This window comes from Corvus cornix, chromosome 14, assembly GCF_000738735.6.
Source record: "Corvus cornix cornix isolate S_Up_H32 chromosome 14, ASM73873v5, whole genome shotgun sequence".
Taxonomy (NCBI): domain Eukaryota; kingdom Metazoa; phylum Chordata; class Aves; order Passeriformes; family Corvidae; genus Corvus; species Corvus cornix.
In genome coordinates, this window is record NC_046344.1 from 1794339 (window position 1) to 1814285 (window position 19947).

At 39.7% G+C, this 19947-nt stretch overlaps 1 protein-coding gene across 1 annotated transcript in view; it reads left to right on the forward strand.

Moving 5' to 3' along the window:
• The window catches only part of MOSMO (modulator of smoothened), a 31246-nt gene that overhangs the window by 1512 nt on the left and 9787 nt on the right, over nucleotides 1-19947 (forward strand). Inside the window, exon 2 of the mRNA XM_039560405.1 lies at nucleotides 19033-19245. Within this exon, the coding sequence (XP_039416339.1) occupies nucleotides 19033-19245 (213 nt within the window). The remainder of the gene's footprint in view (nucleotides 1-19032; nucleotides 19246-19947) is intronic.

The following is a 19947-nucleotide window of genomic DNA, read 5'->3' on the forward strand; positions in this document are numbered from 1 at the left end:
TCTCGTGAAATAGAGTATTAAAAACACTGGCTATTAGGGATTGGTGACTGTACTCTGACCAGACTGTGCTTATGGCTTATTTGATTTGCTTTTAATTACCTAGTCTAGAACCCAGACTTTCCAACATGGTTCAGAGGAGAGGAACGAGTCCCTTCCCAAAGTGCAGCCTTCAGGAACTCCCTGGGTGACTTCACCGTTCCTCCTGTAGCTAATTGTGATGATCTCCCTGCCTGTGGCTAGATGAAATAGTTGGTTCTTTCCTCTTATAATTCCAGCTAACAGCAGTGCTGCAGTAATGAGCCCTTCTTCAGGGGCTTAAGGTCAAATAAAATAGTATTAATTTCAAATATTTAAGTATGTCTTTCTGAAGTCCTGCCTCACGTTAGCAGATCCTGTGCAATGTGTAGGATGTTGGATTCTCTTTGTGTGCACAGAAATGAGATAACAAAAACTGTTCTGAAAAAAGTGCTCATGGAAGAAACAGTCCTTTGGGAACTAAGCACAGTCCATTAGGTTCTTTCTTAAAGAAAAATGTTTTATATCTCTTTGTAATACAAATTTTTTTCCTAAAATACTTTCAGCAGCAATCATTATTAGTTACTTAGTGGATGATTACTTAAGAATCATCTGCCATTTCTGAGGTGCAACGAACAGTTTTAATTAGGCTGGCAAACACAAAATCTGTATGGGTTTTTCTGAAGGACTACACCAGTCAAAGAATGTTTTGACAGATCTAAGCCTTTTTTTTCTTTGCTCTATTTTGAAGCCAAACAAATAGTTGTCTTGGTGAAACCATAAAGGAGAGCTAGCTGCCACCCTTAATGACTCTTCTGTAGGTTTTTACTGATACAGGATTCAATGCATTATTATAATACTTGTGCTTAAAAGCAATATAAACGTATATTTCTGGTGCCTAGATCTTCTAACTGAGCAGTTTGCCCAAACTGTAAAGAAAGGAAGTGTGGAGATGCCTGTTGAACCAAGGACTTCCTGTAGTATTGAATTATGAGGTGAATGCTTTTATGAGTGCCATTCATTACCCAGAGTCTGCTGGGGAGAGATATAGCACAGGAGGGCACAGCCCTGATGGTAAAACCTGTCCCAGCTGCTGGTGACATTCAGGGACTCTCAGCAGACTACTGTGCTTGGAGCACATCCAAGGCATCCAGCTTCCATATGTGCCACTAAGAAGCAGGGTGTTTTTGGAGCATCCTATGCTCAGCTGGTGGAAGGAACTATTTGGTGAAAGAAAATATTTCTTCGCTTTATCTCTGCATTCTTAGGTTCATCTCCTGTGGGAATTATTCTAAATTCTGCTTCCGCAAATCAGCCTAGTAGCAAGGAAGAAGGGGAGTAATAGTGTTTGTCTGCTTGGCTGCTGTCCTGGGGGTTCTGAAAGGCAGCGAGGAACAGCCTGGTCTCCTCAACACTGCAGCTGTTTGAGGATGGCGAAGAGCAGAGGTCTTTCAGCACTGCATTGGCTCATTCAGAGCTGTTTACAGCCACTAAGGTTGGGAACCTGGGCTTATGTTTCAGGAAAAAAAAAATCTGTTCTGATTTGGATGCTAAACAATATGTACCTCTTACTCCAGAGATAGTGATGAGTTTCAGCTAAATTGGATAGCAAAATAAATCACTGGCTTTAATGCTTCTCTGGAAAATCTAGATAGTTTTCAATATTTTTAAAATCAATATAAAAGGGCTGATTAGTCTCCTAAATCTTACTCTTAAAGATAAGTTTTACAGTCACTTGTAAAATGTTGGCTATAAAAATTTCTCCCTAGTAATTATCAGCAAAGGATTGCAACTGAGGTTATTGAAGGTCTCAGATGCTTATCTTTAGGCCAGAGGAACTACACCTTTGTGGATGTGGGTCCAAGTCTCTGTTGGGCACTTTTTCTTTATGTAGTTTTGTAAGAATTGTTCATTAACTCGGTTTCAGCTATTTCATACATCTTTAAGATGGTAAAGGAAAGATGAAAATTAAATGGATTTTTCTTCCAGTGAGTTCTCAGTGAGGTTTTGTTATTCGTGCTGTGCAAGTACAGAACACTGATAACTCCAATCTGGAAACCAGCGGCTGCTCAGTATTCTTGCACTGACTGCCTTTTCTTATCAAACGGACACTCTGTGTGAGAAATAAGGACAGAGTTGGCTTTAATTTAAGCCAATGCCTAAAGTGCCACTGATTTCAGTAGGAAGAATTTTGCTCCTGTATCTCTACACTTCTGCAAAGAACTTTATAAGCTGATAGTTTTGTCTCCATATGTTCCTTTCTTTGTGTGGGAGGGTCTTTAATGATTCTGATATTTTGTCTTCAGCAGGAGAGGAAGGGGGATAGAAGCAGCTCTAGCTTCAGCTCTCAACCCTTTTGTAGGAAAAAGGGTATGAATAGTATGCACAGTTGAAATTAGAGATGTTAAAAGCTGTACATGTGGGGGGATTGACAATTTGAAATGCTTTTTATAGGGTTTAGTATAGGTCAAGTAAGTCAAGGGAATAATTTAATCAAGTAAAATCTTCCTTCAGAAAGCTAAGCTATCAGTTTGTTTATGTGGCTTAGTCATCCCTTCATATGTAGCATGATTGTTCATTTGATTCCAATTTACAGAACAACGTGTACCCTTTTTATAACAGTTGTTAAGTTAACATGGATGTCAGGATTTAGGGGTGCTTAACTGATGGGTAACTCCTAAAGCAAGGATATATCACATCCTCCTGTGCTGATCCATAGGTCACCAGGGAACACACAGTAGAATGTTATGGCCAGGCCACTCAGCATAGGCCCGGTAGAGCTGACCTGGGCCATATTTGTGTTCAGCAGAGCTTCCAATTTCATCTTGCTTCTGTGACAAAAGTATCAAGGTCACTTGTGCTAGGAATTACACTTTTCATTTAAACTCCTTCTGTATCTTGCTGTGCAGTAACAGTGTGAGAGTGAATTGTGAATCTAGAATATGACACTTATTTAAAATGGTCTGTTTACCAATGCTGTGTTTCTGTGTATCTTCTGAAGTGTTACGTGTAATTCTTGGGGTTTGCATACTCAGTTGCGTTTTATTTGTGAAGTATGATTTCAGATGCAGTGGTCTTACAGACCAGCAGGCTCTGTGCAGCAGGCCATTCCTCCTGAGGCAGTTAACCCTCTGCTCCTGTGGAATAAGTTGTCTAGTACTTAGTGGAAAATTACTGATGTTCAGTGTTATTCCTCTGCATGACAAAGCTCTTCCTGAGGAATTTTGCTTCACAGTCCCAACAGGAACTGTAGCTTTGTTGGGATCAGCTTAATGAACTATCACAGGTGGTGTGACCAAGCAGTGATTCCTGGCTCCTGCTGAGCTTGAGACCACTGAAATACTTTTCTCTAATTGGAGCACTGAGTATACATGGAATAAACCCAAGACCACATGAAGGTGGTCACGTGAAACAGTACTTCTAGATAGAATACAATAGATAAATAAAGTAAATCCACAACTTAAAGAGGGTGTAAACTTGAGTTCCAGCTGGCATTATTGTTCTAAATGAAGTTGTCTGCTCAAAAAGTAGTGATATGTAAAAATCAGTATGGCATATTACCAGTGACTTCTGCCCTTTAGGGCCTGTGCTGAGAAACTGTTCATGTACAATGCTCCCCTGTGGACAAGCCATGGTATAGAGCAGCCATTGTGCTGTCCTCTGAAGGAGATAGTGTTTGGTTTCTGTGATGTGTGGATAGCTGGCTTTTCAAAAACTGCAAAAGGGTTCTGGTGATCATTTGTTAAGCACCTTGCAATATACTCAAAACACAGTATGCATCTCCCAGTTCTTCTCGGTAGCAAGTGATGGGACATGATAGGAAGCAATTCTACAAAATTACTTTTTCCTAATGTTTTTTGTGCTATCGTGTAGTGACTGTGACAGGAGAAGTTATTTGCCCTTTCATGAACCTGTTTGGATTGCATGCTGAGAATACAAAAAAAAAAAAGGAGGATGATACAGAGAATGAAGATTTATGTACCATCAGGTCCTAGAGGTGAGTGCTGAAAAGCAATCTCCAAAGCCATCTGAACATCAGAGTGTTAAAATTAGATTCTGGGACATAATTTTCAGGAAAACACATTTCTTTGATGGATGCTCCCAGGTGTGTGAGGAAGGAGGGAAAGGTGGGTTGTGATGTGTTGCTGATCCCCACAGTGAGGGATTAGGACCTGCTGGTCCTAAGATGCAGGCCCTGCCAGCAGCACTTGCATTTCAGAGATGTTGCCAGTGCCTTAAAAACAGCAGCACAAAACCCAAACAAGAACAAGATTCTGAACCCCATATAACCTGAATACTCCAACAAGAGTGGCCTGTTAATAGGTCTGCCTGTACTGGGAGGGTCAGTGCCATCTTTAAAATGAACATTTCCATTCCACTTTGTGTCTGTAGATGTCTTTCAAGTGGATGTAAAAATGTGACAGAGCAGAGTGTTTGAATTGTGCTTGGGTTCTGTAATTGACCAGGCCTTAAGGCACAAGAAAAATCAATAGAAAGGCATTGTTGTAATGAATTAATTTTGTGTTTACTCAACCATTCAGCATTTAAACATATGGAACTATTTTATGTGTAGGAAGAATCTCATGAAAGAGAGCTGTGTCAGCCTGGTTATTTGAGCCTGCCAGAGAAGACATGAGAGAGCCAATTGTTTTTGTCCATAGAGGAGCTGATGTTTTACATCTGGTTTTAACAGATACAAGCTAATGCTGCTCCTGTTAGGTGCACATTTTGTTTTCTCTTTAGCGTGTGAAGGTACAAAATTATTTGTTTGCCTTCCACCAAATCCTGTTGAATTCCTCACTCTCTAATTAGTGTTAAAGAGTTAGGTAAGAAGTACCTGAACATAGAGTTGAGATCTGGGAGCCAGTAACTTTCAAATCTAGTATCTGGCACGGCTGACTTTGGATGTTGGCAAGTTATTGTGGTAGTACCCCAGTTTCTTCCTCTGTAAAGCAGAGGTGGTGTCTTTATCACAGTAACTTCTGTTAGCATTAACACCAAAGCTTTAATTTCATTTCAGGTGTTTTTTTAACTTTTGTTTCCTGTCACAGTTTGCTTTATTAAACTGAGGGGGAAAATCACAGAATAACAGGCATTTCATTTGTCTTTTCTAATTGTAGGTGCTTTGGATAAGGTACTTGAGTTTCAGATATTTGGAATAACCTTTTTTGTCTTTATTACTTTCCAGCAGTGTGCACAGTTCCTACAGAATTAAATTCTATTCAGTATGTGCAGATACAGATTTGTTTTCTGTCCATCCTGTGCTTTACTCAAGAAGTATGTAACTGTGAAGCTGCTTTGTACACATGGTTTGTCTGTGGGAAAGATGCCTTGTTCAGACTTCAGCTTTGTAGCTTCAGGAAGTTACCTGAGTTTGATCTGTTTTTTTAAATCAACTTAGACCTGATTTGAGGTGTGTGTATTACATTTGTTGCCACAAACTTACACTGAAATGAACACAAGAGTAACTTAAATGTATTGAGTCTTAAAAGTAAGGATTCAATAGTGTGTACTGCAAAACAAAGATATAAAATTGTCTGAAATAATAAAAAAAAGGAATCCTGTTAATGGCTGGGGCTTATTAAAAACATTTGTATCATTTAGTTCCCAGCCAGCACTTACATGTGAGCAGCATTATGTAAACTCCATTTGTACTTTTGCCAAAGCAGAGAAGATCAGTAGGTCAAACTTTTAAGCTTGACCTACTTTTTTTTTCATAGGTTCCTCAAAACAGCTCAACTTTTTCCCATCTATTTTCATGCAGTGCAGTGCAGTGTGTAGGATTTTCATCCTTAAGCAGGAGTTCTTCACCTCATTCTTGAGTCCTTTTCCAGCAGTGGTTGAGGCCTGTGTATTTCAGAAGAATGTAACTAAAGTGACTCATGGATGAGGAAGTATACTGAACTTCACAGAGAATAAATGCTGCTATTTATTTTAGAAACAGATACAAAATGATGTTTGTAGTATGGTGAAACAAATACTATATAAAAGCTGTTTTATTCTTCTACAAAGTAATTTGGGAAAACTATAAAATTATTTAAATTTTTTAGTTTATGCAATTTTAAATTTTAAAATAATTTTCTTATTACCTAGTTGTAAGTTGTTATTATTGTAATTCAGAATGCCTACAAATTTAGTAATTGAGAGAGTTTTTTATTAGTGAGGGCTATATGCAGGAGAAAAGTTCTTTGGTAATTTTGCAGCAATCCTCTTATGTACGCTCCAGCTGCTTTCCTCAATTTCACTTTTCTTCCTTAAGCCTCTGACTGATGGAGATATACACAGATCTGAAAAACTGGAGATATGGCCAAGAAGAGGATCTGTGCAGGGTATGTGTCTGTTTTAAGGAGAAGGGAAACAAGCTACACTGGCAAAGCAGTTATATTGGCCTGATCCTATAGGGATCTATGGGGAATCAACAGTCATAGGTTATATCCCTTCTCAGTGTGAAGCTTTTGGGTTCTTCCTATGATATCATATTTTATCTCCTGTCTGATGTATTGTCTTGTATATATATTTTAAATATTGTAGATAGAGTTGATGACAAGAGTTTGATCTCTCTTGGGTACCCTAGGAAACATCTGATTGTGATGGGTGTTTCTGTGGGATGGGCTAATCCAGTAGGAAATACTTGCTGCTAAGAGTTTGAGGTTCAAAATTCATAGAGTATATAGAGCCTGGTTCCTGTCTTTGAGCAAAACAGTCTATTACATCTGGGTCCTTGGGATGAACTAAAATGCTCCCTTGTGAGGGCATCAAAAGCCTCCCAGCGATTCACTGCAGTATTCAGAGCCAGCACAACACAGTGCAATAGGCAACAGTTGGCTGCTACCCAAGAACCTCATGGTAGCTGCAGTTCTGTGCCATAAATTACAAAGCACTTTGGGATCATTAAGGATGACAGTCTCTCAAGGTGTAGTGATTAATACTGCACTTGGATGTTTAAATACTTGTCCAGTTGAGGACAATTCTCATTAGGCCTTGAACTTACTTGATGGTGAGCAATTCTTTGTGCCATTGTTTGCACAATGCATTAACAAGGCTGGGCTGTCTCTGAGCTTGGTACATCCAAGAATTTAATAATCAAATGACAGTGTTCATAGACAGTAAAGTCAAGTAGTTTATTTCTGTAGTGCTCATCATGGAGCCAGCTTCCCAATTTGTATTCTTGCAGTTCTTACTTCGGGGCTTTCCATTCTTTTGCCCAGGTTGTTCTTGTGTGGTTTCCACTTCTCTTGCTGTGACTACTTTCTGCTATTGGCAGCAATGTAATTTAGTTGTATTTTAAGGAATATGTGTGGGATCAGAACAGGACAACTGATGTTCAGTGTACCTCACAACTGTTTTGCTATGAATACTTCAGAAGAGCTGCTTTGAACCTAGATTCTTTCTACTTTTCTCAAATTGATGGCATATATACTAATATTATTAGGATATCTTGGTGAAACTGCTTGCTTTCTGCAATAAAATCTTTGTATACATCTGAAATGAGAGGGATCCTGACTTTGTTGATAGGCAGGGCAAATGTACAAGTAAGGGGGAATGGTTTAATCTGTAACTTCATCAGTGTGAGCTTAATGTATAAAACATTAACAACCTTTAATTGTAATGTCTCTATACCAAAGTAAAGTGAAGAAAACTCATAAAGGGTTGTCATGGGCTTCAAGTTTCCTGAAGGATGACTTTTGTATAGTGGGTGACTTGTTTGACTTGAAAATTTGCTTTGATGTTCAGTCTTCTCTATATAAAATAAAAATACTCTAAATTGAGCATTAAGAGATAGCTTTTTCTCAATCACAGACAGTAATCCAACAGTATTCCCACGGTCAGTGGAAGTGTCAGCTCCAGAACTGCAACAGTGGAAGATTCTGATATCCTTTCTTGTAGAGGGGAAAATGCACTGCTGCTTCCTCTGTGCCTGTTGATGTGAGGAGCATTGTAGGCGTTTCATGCTGTGGGGGAAGAGAAGTCACAAGGGTGAAGAAAGAATTTTTTTATTTTCCTTAGGTTGAATTGCATTCTGAAACGAATTGTGCACCTAAATTCAGGCGTTAATGATGTGCTCTCCATTGTAGAAACTCGTGGGAAGAAGCATGTTTCACTTTGTTTTTTAAACCCACACTTAATTCAATTTAAAAACTATGTAACAAGATTGTACAGGAAACCTGAAAAGATTGAAAGGCCAAGAATTTCTAATGTGGTCCCATAAATTCTTTCAGTGGAATATTACTGGGTCACTCAACAATTTCAAGAAGCACCCTGAAGCTCAATACATGAAAAATGATGGAATAAAGAGAGTAAAGGCCAGAAGTAGCAGTTGCTGTTTTGCAAACAGAAGTCTGTTGACTTATGCCCAATGTAATCTGAAGTAAATGTTCTCTGTAAGTAGAGGTTCAGTAAGATGAAGTTGGTGATAAGGACAGAGATCTCTTGGTTGTTTATATAAAATCTAAAATTAGAGTGAATCTGTTTCAGAATGTCAGTATAACAAATGTGTAAACATTTGTTAACAGATATGTTCTTTGGAGCACTATGTAACGTATGGTTGCTTTTTAAGAACAGTCCTACTTGCTCAGAAAGGACTGAGCCTTGCTGTTTCAATAAAGTCCTATTTTATTTCAGTAAAGTGCAAATTTAACTGTTCAGGAATGGTCTGTCTTCTCTTATACTAGTAAAAAAAAATAAAAGAGAACTCTCCAGACTCTTAACAGTCTATTTTTGTAGATGCCAATTTGTGATAAGGGAGAAAGTGTTATCACCACACCGACAGCACCTGTTAATTGCCTAAATAATTCAGGCTTAAATTATGCAGGCTTCTAAAACAAGGACTTGCCCTAGCAAAAGCAATAAGAAAATACATACTTTGGGATAAATCCTGAATATGCTTCCTGCATTCCTATTCTTCTTTGGTTTTAATGTTTTTATTGTGATGGGAACAGCAAGTAAATGCCTAAATTTGAGGATTATTACTGCAGAAGGAGGTTGGGGTTTGGTTTGGTTCAGTTCATTTTCCAGTTTGCCTTTTATATTGGCAGGGGCTTAAAATGTTAATTAGCCAGGAAACTGTGTGCCAGCAGTCCTGAATGTAGTTAAGCTGTATCTCAGTCTGTCTTTCAGCACATCAAGTGTTACTTGTAGATAATAAGATCTTGGCCCTGTACCTAATCCCTACTTGAAGTGCAGTTTAACCTGTATTCCCAGTTGTTACAAGCATGTCATACACAGATTTGGCAACAGTTAAAAAGCGGCGTTAGGAATAAAAACTAAGGTTAAGTTTTAATTTGCTTGAAATATTATTCTAGTTGTAGTGAAATACATCTTTGGGCAAATAGGTGCTGTTCTTCAGTCGATAAAAGTGCCATATGGAAAAAGCAAGTCTAGTAGACAGAGGTAGGCTCTTTTATATCCCCAGCTAATACAGTGATGGTAACCTGTGTGTCCAGAGAAGGACTTGCAAGACCAGAAATATGCTTATCTTTCCAATTTTTCTAGCAGTTCTAATGAAGGATTACTTCTACCTGCAAACCTCCCTTCTCGTGTCCTCATTGCTATAAATACAATCCTGCCATCAGTTATGTGATGTAAAGAAACTGCCACAATTGTTAGTGCATTTGGTTTGGGTTTTGAACGTTTTGTTCTTTATTTAGCATAGTCTGCTTGTTGTACTTTCAGGCAATCTGGGCCTGAAATATTCTGTCTGTAGTGGACCAAGAGAAAGTTTTGCTCAGGTGTAGGCAAACATTCAAGCACATAAGGTGTATTTAGGCTGAGTGAGTGCAGAACAGACACGTAAACTCTGCAGATGTGTTTCTAACCATACAAATACCAAAAGGCATTTCAACACTTCTCTTTTCACCTTCGCCACTGGGTGATTCATGAGGCCATGGAAGAGCCGGATCAGTGGGTGTCCTTGGAGTGTGCCTGATGCAAGCTGAGATCAGTGCAAAGCACAACGGTTGTATCTGACAGAGGAAGATGATCCTTATTGCTCATGAATTTAATTTGTTAAAACGCATAAGCAGTCTTGAAGGCGGAGCCAGGACCTGAGTTTTCCCCCTACCTTTGTCACTGGGTTAGAGAAATTGCTTTAGGCTGTAACCAGGAAGGTTGATACTTACTTTCTCTCCATGAATAAGAAGAGGGAGAACAATAGGGTACTTTACTTGGGGTGGTTTGGGACTTCTGGTATATCCATCCTGATCTGCTTGAGCATATCTAATAAGTTTGAAACTCAGCTTGATGAAATGATGCTTTTGGATATGCAGGAGTTAAAAATGGAGGGCTCTGGAGTCCAGTTATTGCCAGTCTGTGAACAGACCATCTTATAAAAGACACCTGTGTGGAAGGTGACTACTGCACTGTGAGATCCAGAATTTCTGTGTTGTTCTGGTTATGTTGTGTTTGTACCACGTGGCAAAGTCTGGTGCTGCCATTACTGCCCCAGCCTGGCCACCTCATGTCACTGGCTCCTGTTGATGATGCAGCCTTAGAGAGCTGCACATCAGCCATACAGCTGTGAGGTGCTGAGCAGACCATTTCTGAGAAGGTTGGGGTAGGGCCGTGTGGTATATTGGATAAAGAGGTATCGTTTTACAGCTCTGTCTGAAGCCCAATTTAACTAACTGTTAAAAAGAACACAAGCTCATCAGTTGTTAAATGGCAGAACAGCTGTAGGTGGCATAGCTTGTGGCTTTCAACTGAACATATGGCATAAAATGGTGTAGCTGACTACAAAAATCACTTTTAAATATTGACACTGCCTTTGATCTTTCTTTTTTTAGGCAGTGAATTTTGTCAACTTTGAGTAGCTCTACTTTGGTTGGAGGAAAAAGGGAAATAACTGGATTCTTTGTTTGTGTTTTAAACTAAATAAAACAGTGCTTTCTTATTTTAGGAAAGTTCTCTTTTTTTCCAGGCCCTTGCCACTTCAGAAACTGTAAAGATTCTAGTCACTGACAAAACTGTTCCATTGTGAAAAATGCTTATAGTGTTAGAAAATAAACAACCAGAAGAATGCAGCTTATTAGAGATCCTCTTTACCAACATTTAATTAATGTTGTCTTCTGAAATTTGAATTAATACCTTCGTCTGAAGGAAAGAATACCTTCAGCACAGGCAGATTTCTTGGCTCTGATATGTGAGAACACACAGCCTTTGTTGTGTCAGGAGAGTTGTTCCTGCATTAGGGCCTGAGGGTAGCTCTTAGAGAGTCTGGTGGTCCATCTCAAAAAAAAAATTAAAAAGAAGGGTTGCAAAAGAAAAAAAAGTTAAATAAACCCAATACACAAGCAGCAGGGCATTGAAAGTTACTAGAATTCAGAAATAATCTCACGTTTTATTGGTCCAAATGTCTGCAATTTAAGCATCCCTCAGAACTAATGTACCATAATGATTGTCATCTGTAGTAATAAACTTTTCTAATATGTGTAAGTCTTTCCCAATAGATGGCCCCTGATTTTTTTTCTCTTTGGGAAAGGAAGAGGGAGGGAGAAGACTGTGGGTTTTGTGGAAGGGAGATTTGGTTTGCATTAGGCATGATACAAACACAGAACTGAAAAATTTTGAGGCAACTTGGCACCAGATGTTCTTCAGCAGCAAGGCAGGCTTTTCTGCTAATATACCACAACTCTTTTAATATTGGCTTTAGACTTTAAAATTTTGAATTCTTCTCTTTAAAAGTCAGTAAGATTTCTAAGGAATGCCAAAAATGGTACCTAATAAGTTCAATTATCTGGAAATTAAGATTATTAAATATAATTAAATTGATATGTTCCTCATAGTTGATATAAGCTGGGATTGAAGCCAGGGATATTACCTCACCTGTATGAATATTTTTAAGAATACTTCCTTCCTGAAGCAAGTAAACATCCTTTACATCTCTAGAGCAAGAACGATGATGCATTTTGAAGCTGTTTTAGGAGGAAGAGAGCATCAGATTTGAGAGGAGGGGATAAATTGAGTAGAAGAGAAATAACAGATTGTATAACATAATCTTACAACAAGGACTCTTACAACAAGGTTCTTAAAAGAGGCCCTCTAGATAGAGCAGGGACTTTGCCACTAAATCGAGGTCTTTATTGAAAACTGACCTTTTTTAACATTGCATAAATATTTTTTGGGGTTTTTTTTTTCTGTTTGTTTCCTACCAATGGAATTCCAGTGGGTGTATGAATTGATCTTGTATCTGGTCTTCTTCAAAGTGAGAAACTCCAAAGATTTTTCCCAGGGTTATGATACTTATTAGATGATTTGAGAGACAAATTGGAGTGAAGGCCAAAAGCATAAGATTTGGCATACAAAAGGCAGGAAAGATAATTTATAATCTGTTTATTTTGAATTCTTCTATATTCTGTGCCTTTGCAGCTGATCCTCTTTTATTCTTTTCAGCCTTCTTGTAGATTATCCTTTAACATTCATAAATCTTATTTAGTGAGTCTTGGTTTCCTATTAATCTACTACCTGAACAACGTACTGGAACATCCGCAGTGAAAGAATCAATCTGTTCTGCTACATCCTGAATACTGTACTTGCATGGTAACCTCAAAGTTATTTTAGCAGCATAAGTGCTAAAGAGCATCTACTCAAACTACCTCCATCCCTCAGAGAAGAAGTAATTATTTATGTAAGAACTGTACCAGACATTATATTTTCATACTTGATTAGAAACTGGCAGATGATCTTATCTTATATTTTGATTCTTTTATATACCCTTTATAGCTATTTAGGTATAACTCAGTTACTGTGTTGTCCTACAATGACTGAAGCACAAATGTGAAGACAGGGTGTTCAACTTGCTTACAGTTACTCAGCTGCAGTTAATTATGTGTATGTGCTGTTTTAAAAAATGCTCTGCTATGATGTTATTTGAGGCTGTAAACTTCTTAAAATTGCTTTAGTGGGTCAAGGTTGAAAATTGAGATGAGCGCTATAACTTACAAGGCTATAACTGTGAGCAGTTGTAGACACAAAGTGATTCTGGGAGCTGTGCCTGTGGGCCTTGTTCAGTGGGACCTGACAGAGAGACCCCGTAACTCTGTTTGACTCTTACAACATGAGCCTTGCCTTACAGGATCAAGTGATCTTCCCCAGTGTTGTTAATTCTTTTTTCCTCCTTGGTTTTGCAAACCAGCGAGATGCTGTTGTCTTTTTTGCCTTCACACCAGAGGTGGTGCTTATCCTAGAAAGGCATAGCTTTTCCCTGGATTTTGGGAAAGGCAGAAGGGAGAGCCCTCTGTTTCCAAGGAACTAGTACCTAGACTATAGAATTCATAGAAATTTTGCCCAAAACAAAATACATATAAATAAACCTAAATAAGTCATTCTCTCTTCCCCCTTTGTATAGCAACATCACTTCAAGTGCCTCTTGCAGGAAAATAAATTCCATATGTAAGAATGGGAAACATCCCACTTCAACTGCCAAATTCCTTTGATGACTTTGAAAATTTTCTTCTTGGAAGTCCCTCCTCCTTGTTTGCTGTTACGGGTAGGTGCATTGGAACTATTCTTTCCGTGCTGTGTTGTTTTTTCCTCTCAGAAATTCCTCAGCTATGCTTCGCTCACTTTGTAAGCAGTCTTCTGTCAGCTTGGTTGCAGGCAAGGAGCAACAAACATGTTAAAGGCAGGGTTTAAAGCCAACTTGATGGTTATCCTTAACACTAGTGTGTGGAATTAGTCTACCATGACCAAATCACTGTGTTTTCTTTAGACCTTTCAAGTTTCCACTTGGATTGGCAACAAGCTACAGCTGTGCTCATTGCTGCAGCCTGTTCCTCTTAGATGGATCTACACCTTTTTCCATTCAAGTTTATCAGCTCAAAACCAAGCTGTCGTTGTCTGTGGCCCAGTGAGAGTTACAGGGAATGGCTTAACTGCCCTTAACTTCATATATGTCATTCCCTGGCATGTGACTGTTACCTAACCAGCAGCAATAAATGTTTTAGTGTGCCCAAATAACACAGCTCCATGTACTGTGCTCATTACTAAAACATACTACTTAGCAGTGTCCTTGCCACACTGGCAGTGCTCTAAGATTCATGTCACCAGCACCTCATTAAGAAACCTCTAAACTCTGCTTTTCCGCAGTACGCTAAAGAAAAGTATCTCCTTTGAGCAGAAGCTTCCAGCCGCAACTGGCATTTCCAGCAGCATCACCCCATCTCATCAGGACAATGAGGGAGGGAGAGCAGGTAGCTCTCTGAGGGCAGTTCCATGTTTTAACCCCCTCACAAGGCATATTGGCCCATAATATTTATTTAATGTTAGTATTGAGCATTTTGCTAAGGATGTGGTTGATGTATGGGAGGTAGAAATAAGGAAGCTATTGTTGAGGAATATAAAGGGTTGCAGATGCATTTAAACCCAAGGAAGAGCATTTTCTCTACAATGATAGGAAAGAGTAAACACATTTTCAGCTTGGGACAGTAGGGGATACAGAGGAGGAACAGGTACCCCAGGCTGAGCAAGAGCAGTTCTGAGCGTTTGTGCCTTGCATGTTCATGTGCCAGCATAGCTGCTGAGCTCTGGGACCTTCTAACATTTGAGCCCCACCTCATTCACTGCATCTTGCTTTTACTGTATTAGTTGTTTCTTGTGCTGTGGTGAGCTCCTCATGGCAGTAGCACCTCTCCTGTGTCCATCTGGCACACTTGGTCCCGCATGTCTTGGCACTCAAATAACAGATGAGCAGTGAACATCTGAATGGCCATTCTTATGCTGCTGCTTTCCAGCCGTGCTGTCGCTGTGCCACTTTTAATAATTCAGAAGTGATGTAGAGGAGGGGGAGTTAAAGGGCTGCAGCAATCTTTGTTTGTCTCTGTAGAGTGTGATTCCTCCTTGGTGGCTCTGTAGTTACCAGGGAAACAGGAGAGGGATGGCAGAGCACCATGGGGCTGGAGTGGGACTTAGGGGTCGGCTCCCTGGCAGCTGCACATCTGCACCAGGGGGCAAAATGAGGGCTTGCCTTTCCTTGGTTTGGTGCCTTTCCCCCTCTTTTCCACAATGGTTTTGTGAAACTTAATTGTTAAATAGGTGATGCTCCCCAGCATTGGTGTATTTGTTGAAGAGTCTTTTTATGATTGATTTTAGTAAAAATATGCTGTGTTGGAAAATGAGCATTACTGCTGGTGGTTTGGAGGAGTTGGGTGATCACAGAATCTTTCTCTGAAATTAACTGGAGCCCTGGTTGTACACAGACTGTCACTACTGAGAGGTTGTTTAATGTGTTTGAAATGCTTTGGCACTTCAGGGAATACATTTACTGGAAAAGACTAAGGACCACTTCAGTAACATTTGCTCAGTGCAGCATTCTCTGATTTGATAAAGGTCAAATTTCATTTTTAATAATTAGCATATCTATTCTAATCACCTCCTGTTCTAGCTGTACTGACCTGAATAATGCCAGTCTTGGAAGTTTCAGGGAGAGCGGCAGATGAGAGCGGGGGAGCAGCCCCTGCACCTCGGGGTTGTCATTGTAGCTCCCGAGGGCTGAGCCATGCAGGCAGGGGGAGGTGGGTGGGCAGCTGTGTTTACTCCACTGCACATGTTTAGGGCTGGATCCATCTTTCAGCTGCCTAATCTACTGGCATTAGCTGTGCTGTTTGTTCCATACCTGTGTTAGGTGCTTAGATTTTCAGCAATTATGCTGAAGTAGTTCTGAGAGGATGACTTAAAGACCTTTTTCTTACGGATCAGTGGAACTTGGTGATTGGTTTGAGATGGGCTGTTGGGCTCTTTAACTACAGGCAGAAGGACTCTGCAATTTCCTATCTCTGTCCCTCTTTTCAGTGATCGGCTAGAGAAGGTGAAACAAGATTTTCTGTAACAAGTTTGTTTGTTTGCAGCTGACTGGCAACTGTTTGCTTGATTGTTTTAGAATGGGGGAGAGTAAAACACCGTATAAACACACTCCTCTTTTGAATTTCATGGCAAATAAATACTGTTTTTCCACACCAGAGACTTATTTTGAAGTCTGAATTCAACAGATTTGTCACTATGGGACGAGCCCTTGAGGTTTCATTTCCTTCTGCCCAGTTTATGCACATGAGTGAGGTATTCATGTATAGTCAACTTAAAGTTGAACTTTAACTGAATTTATGAGCACATAATGGGGTTGATTTTCCAGTTACCTTTGTGAAACCTTCAGAAATGGTTTACAGACCTCTTGCCCTCCATTTGCCTCCCTAGAGTCTGCACACTCAAGGTTTAAAACCTTGAATATGGAGTATATCTACTTCAGATTCATAATCCATAAAGCAGAGTTAAGAAAAAGTACTGTGTATATGCTAGCAAGGTTTTAGCCATAAAGTTCAGTATATTTTCTCCAAAATGTCAGATTCTGAAATTTAATTCTGACACTTTAAAACTCTGATTAAAAAAACAAACAAACAAAAAACCCAAACAAACAAAAAAACCCCCAACCCAACAAACCAAAACAAAAAGCCCCACCAGGGTGAAACAATACGCTTGGGCACCAGAAGTGATGTTTAGGAAACCATCATCTGAATAGTTTCTTGCAGCTATCCTTGTGTATTAAGAAGGAATGCTACTCTGGTACTCACAACTCAGAGATTTTTATTTTCCTTTTCTTCATTTTCAGTTCTGTGTTTTTTGGTTTGGGAGGGGTTTTTTTGAAAAAATCTCCTTTTGGTGTAGTAGACGTTGATAGTAAGAAAAATTGCATTGAAAAATAATAGTTCAAGATTAAGTTCTCTTCTGTTTCCTCTAGATATGGCACTCCTGGGCTTAGCTTTGGTTCTCTGTGAATCTGACATGTTAAATGTACTCTTGTTAATTGAAAAATGTCTTCAATATAAACTGCAAATTGCATCTACAATGATGCAAAGATGAAATAGTTGTCTCTTGCTAATACATGCTCATCTCCAGCAGCTGTGTTTCAGTTAAGACACAAAATGGAACCAAGTCCAGCAGAGTCACTCCTATCACCGTTGCTTTTGCCAAAGTTAAAAATGCACTAAATTATTGTCACTGAAGTCAGGAGAGGTCTTTGAATTCAGAAAACATCTACTGAGTGTATGATGTCATTTTTATGAAGTCATTCTTTGATTAGAATTGCAGTTTAGAGAAAACTGACTTCTGCTGTAAGGATAGTGAAATTGTTGTTAAATCCTAGTCTTGCAGTGATTGGGATTAATTTCCTGTTCTATGATGCTGCAGTGAATAGCCTCTTTATCCCCAAACTACAGGAAACTGCTCAGTGTTTTGTATGAGGTTCTGCAGTGTGTGTGTTCCAGGGAGCTTGACTTTTAAGGACACAGGCACATCTCCCCTCTGCCCCAGCAGCTGATGTGCAATGAAAATACTGCAAGCTATGGAAGAGAAGCAGTTCATGCAAAACTGTACTGTGCAAGTGAGGAGCTGTGCAGGACTGCTTGTGTAACCCTGGCTGAGGTTTGTGTGATCCTGATGCACAGCAATGGTGTGATTGCTGTGTATCTGGAGGAGAAAATGTCAACTTTATTGGGTTTGTAGTTGTTCAGTTTTTAGCTGAAAATTCATCCCTGAATCTTTCAGTCAATGGATGTGTAATTAAAAGGATATATTTGAATAAGACTGAAATTAAGTAGTCTAAACAAATGTTGCAAGAATATATCAACAGAACTGATAATGGTCTTGATTCTTCTCATCCTCCTGGGATGTGAAGCAGTACATCTAATAAAACTCTAGACGCCTAGTAAAACATGATCTGCTGCCTCCTAACCCAACAATTCTAAGCTCAGAAGCTGATTCTGCTGGTACTCATTGCTGAGGTGTGAGCAGAGAGGATCTGTAGAAATTGGCTCCAGGGTGCCAGGAGGTGCATGCTAGGACTGGTTACCCTTTTGACTACTGGCTTTCTCCTTTGTTTCGTGCTCTTTTTTTCCCCAAAAAGAGGCTAGAAAGTATGACAGATGTTTCTCCCTCCAACCTAAACTGCTAAACCTAAGCTTCCCAGTCTTACTGTAATTGTGTCTAAGTTGCCCTCTTTTTATTTGAAACAGGTCAACTAAAACAATATTTACTTGAAGTAATTTGTGGAGAAAGATGTTGACTCTGAAGCTGTCCACTGTTGGGTTTTGCTCCTAATGTAGATAAAGGATAATTGTGATTATTTAGGACAATAGTTCAGAAGAAGGGATAAAATTGAGAAATCTAGAACTTGATGTTTAAGAGACATTGGAAGAAATGGATCTTAATCTTGCCAGTTAAAGTGGGGTTAGAAAGATAACTTCACTATTAAAGCTCACTAAAAGCTTCTTTATGAGTCTCAAAAGCACTGACTTGGATTTAAAAGAAGATTTTTTTTTTTGTATAATTTAACAGAAAAGACATCATTTTGGTTAAATCTTTACGGTTCCTGTACCAATCTTATCCTTTTTCTAGGATCTTTTTGATAGATCTTTTGTGTAGATATCCCAGTTTCTGGGTACAGTAACTCTTGTTAACAATCAAAAGGATTGATCAGTCTTGCATGGAGGGACTCTTTTTAATGAATTGTTGTCAAGAAGCAGGGGGTTTTTTTAATGTTTTTAAAATCATATGTGAATCAAATGCAGTTTCTGCTGCAAGGTTCAGAGGCTTCAAGCTGTGTTTACAGATGAGGGGGAAAGATATTAGACAATTAAAGGCATTTTAGGGGGCTACAACTCATTTTGTTAGACTGTAAAAGTATTTCATCTTGCACAGATGAGGGAGTGATCCTCTATGCAACTCAGCTACCACATTAGCAGATACTGGCAGGCTTTATTACGAGTGCTTTATCCCTTTGATTAGACCTTGATTACCACTCAGGAACCAGATACAGCTTGCAGCCATCTCACTTCAGCTTGTGCAAGCGTGTGATGAAGGAACATGCAGACATGTTTATAGCATGCCCCCCATCCTCCGTGTTTGAAAGGCTTACTAAGGTTCATCAAAGAAAGAATCCCTTACTTTGGGGCAATTCTGAGCTGTGGTTTGCAATTGAGCGCCCCTCAGAGAGGATTTTGAAAGTTTACTTGCCTCTCTGCTATGTATTTTCAGGTGCTCTCACAGTTGGCCTTGTGCGACAGTGTCAAACCATCCATGGACGTGACAGGACCTGTATTCCTCCACGGCTGCCTCCCGAGTGGGTCACTACGTTATTTTTCATCATAATGGGAATCATTTCACTAACTGTCACATGTGGCTTGCTGGTGGCTTCCCACTGGCGAAGAGAAGCTACTAAATATGCCCGCTGGATAGCTTTCACTGGAAGTAAGTGACCTCAACTGCACAGTTGACCTGTATGCAGGATAAACTGGTGGAGTCTGAAATAACACCATAGTGTTGGAAAGGAGCAAGTGCTTAGGGCTCCTGCTACGCAAAACATTCCTTCTCTTTAAATATCACATCTGAGGGAAATATCAGTCTTCAGAAATAAAAGGGTTGGTATCTTAAGTGACTGCAATTGAGAGGGAATAATGGTGTGAAAGAAAGGAAGGCCTGACCCCTTTACCTTCCTTGGGCAGTGCCATTAATTGATCTAAGAAAATGAGCAGGGATAGAAGAGTGGCTGTAGTATTTCATACTTCCCCACTTGAATATATCCAGGACTTAATCCTAGTGGCATGCAATTACTGAAAATTCCCTCTCTGAGGCAGAGGAGGCAGTTGGTACATCTGAGGTAACCTGTCCCTTACTCAGGTGTCTTGTGAATACCTCGTTCAGGGTTGAGGCTGGTTCAGTCCTTCATGCTCACAGCAGCTGCTTTATTCAGAGTATCTGCATCCTAATTGGCTATGCAGGAGGATTGCCCACTGCAGAGCATCTGCTGTGCTTCACAGCACTGAGACTTCTGCTTCCAGAAGTGACCTGCAGCCGTGCTTTAGCCGGAGGGAGGAGTACCAGTGCTTTTCTGCCTCCCCTCATTCTGCTCTGCGTGAGCACCGGTGTAATTCCTCACAGCTGAGCCTTCTC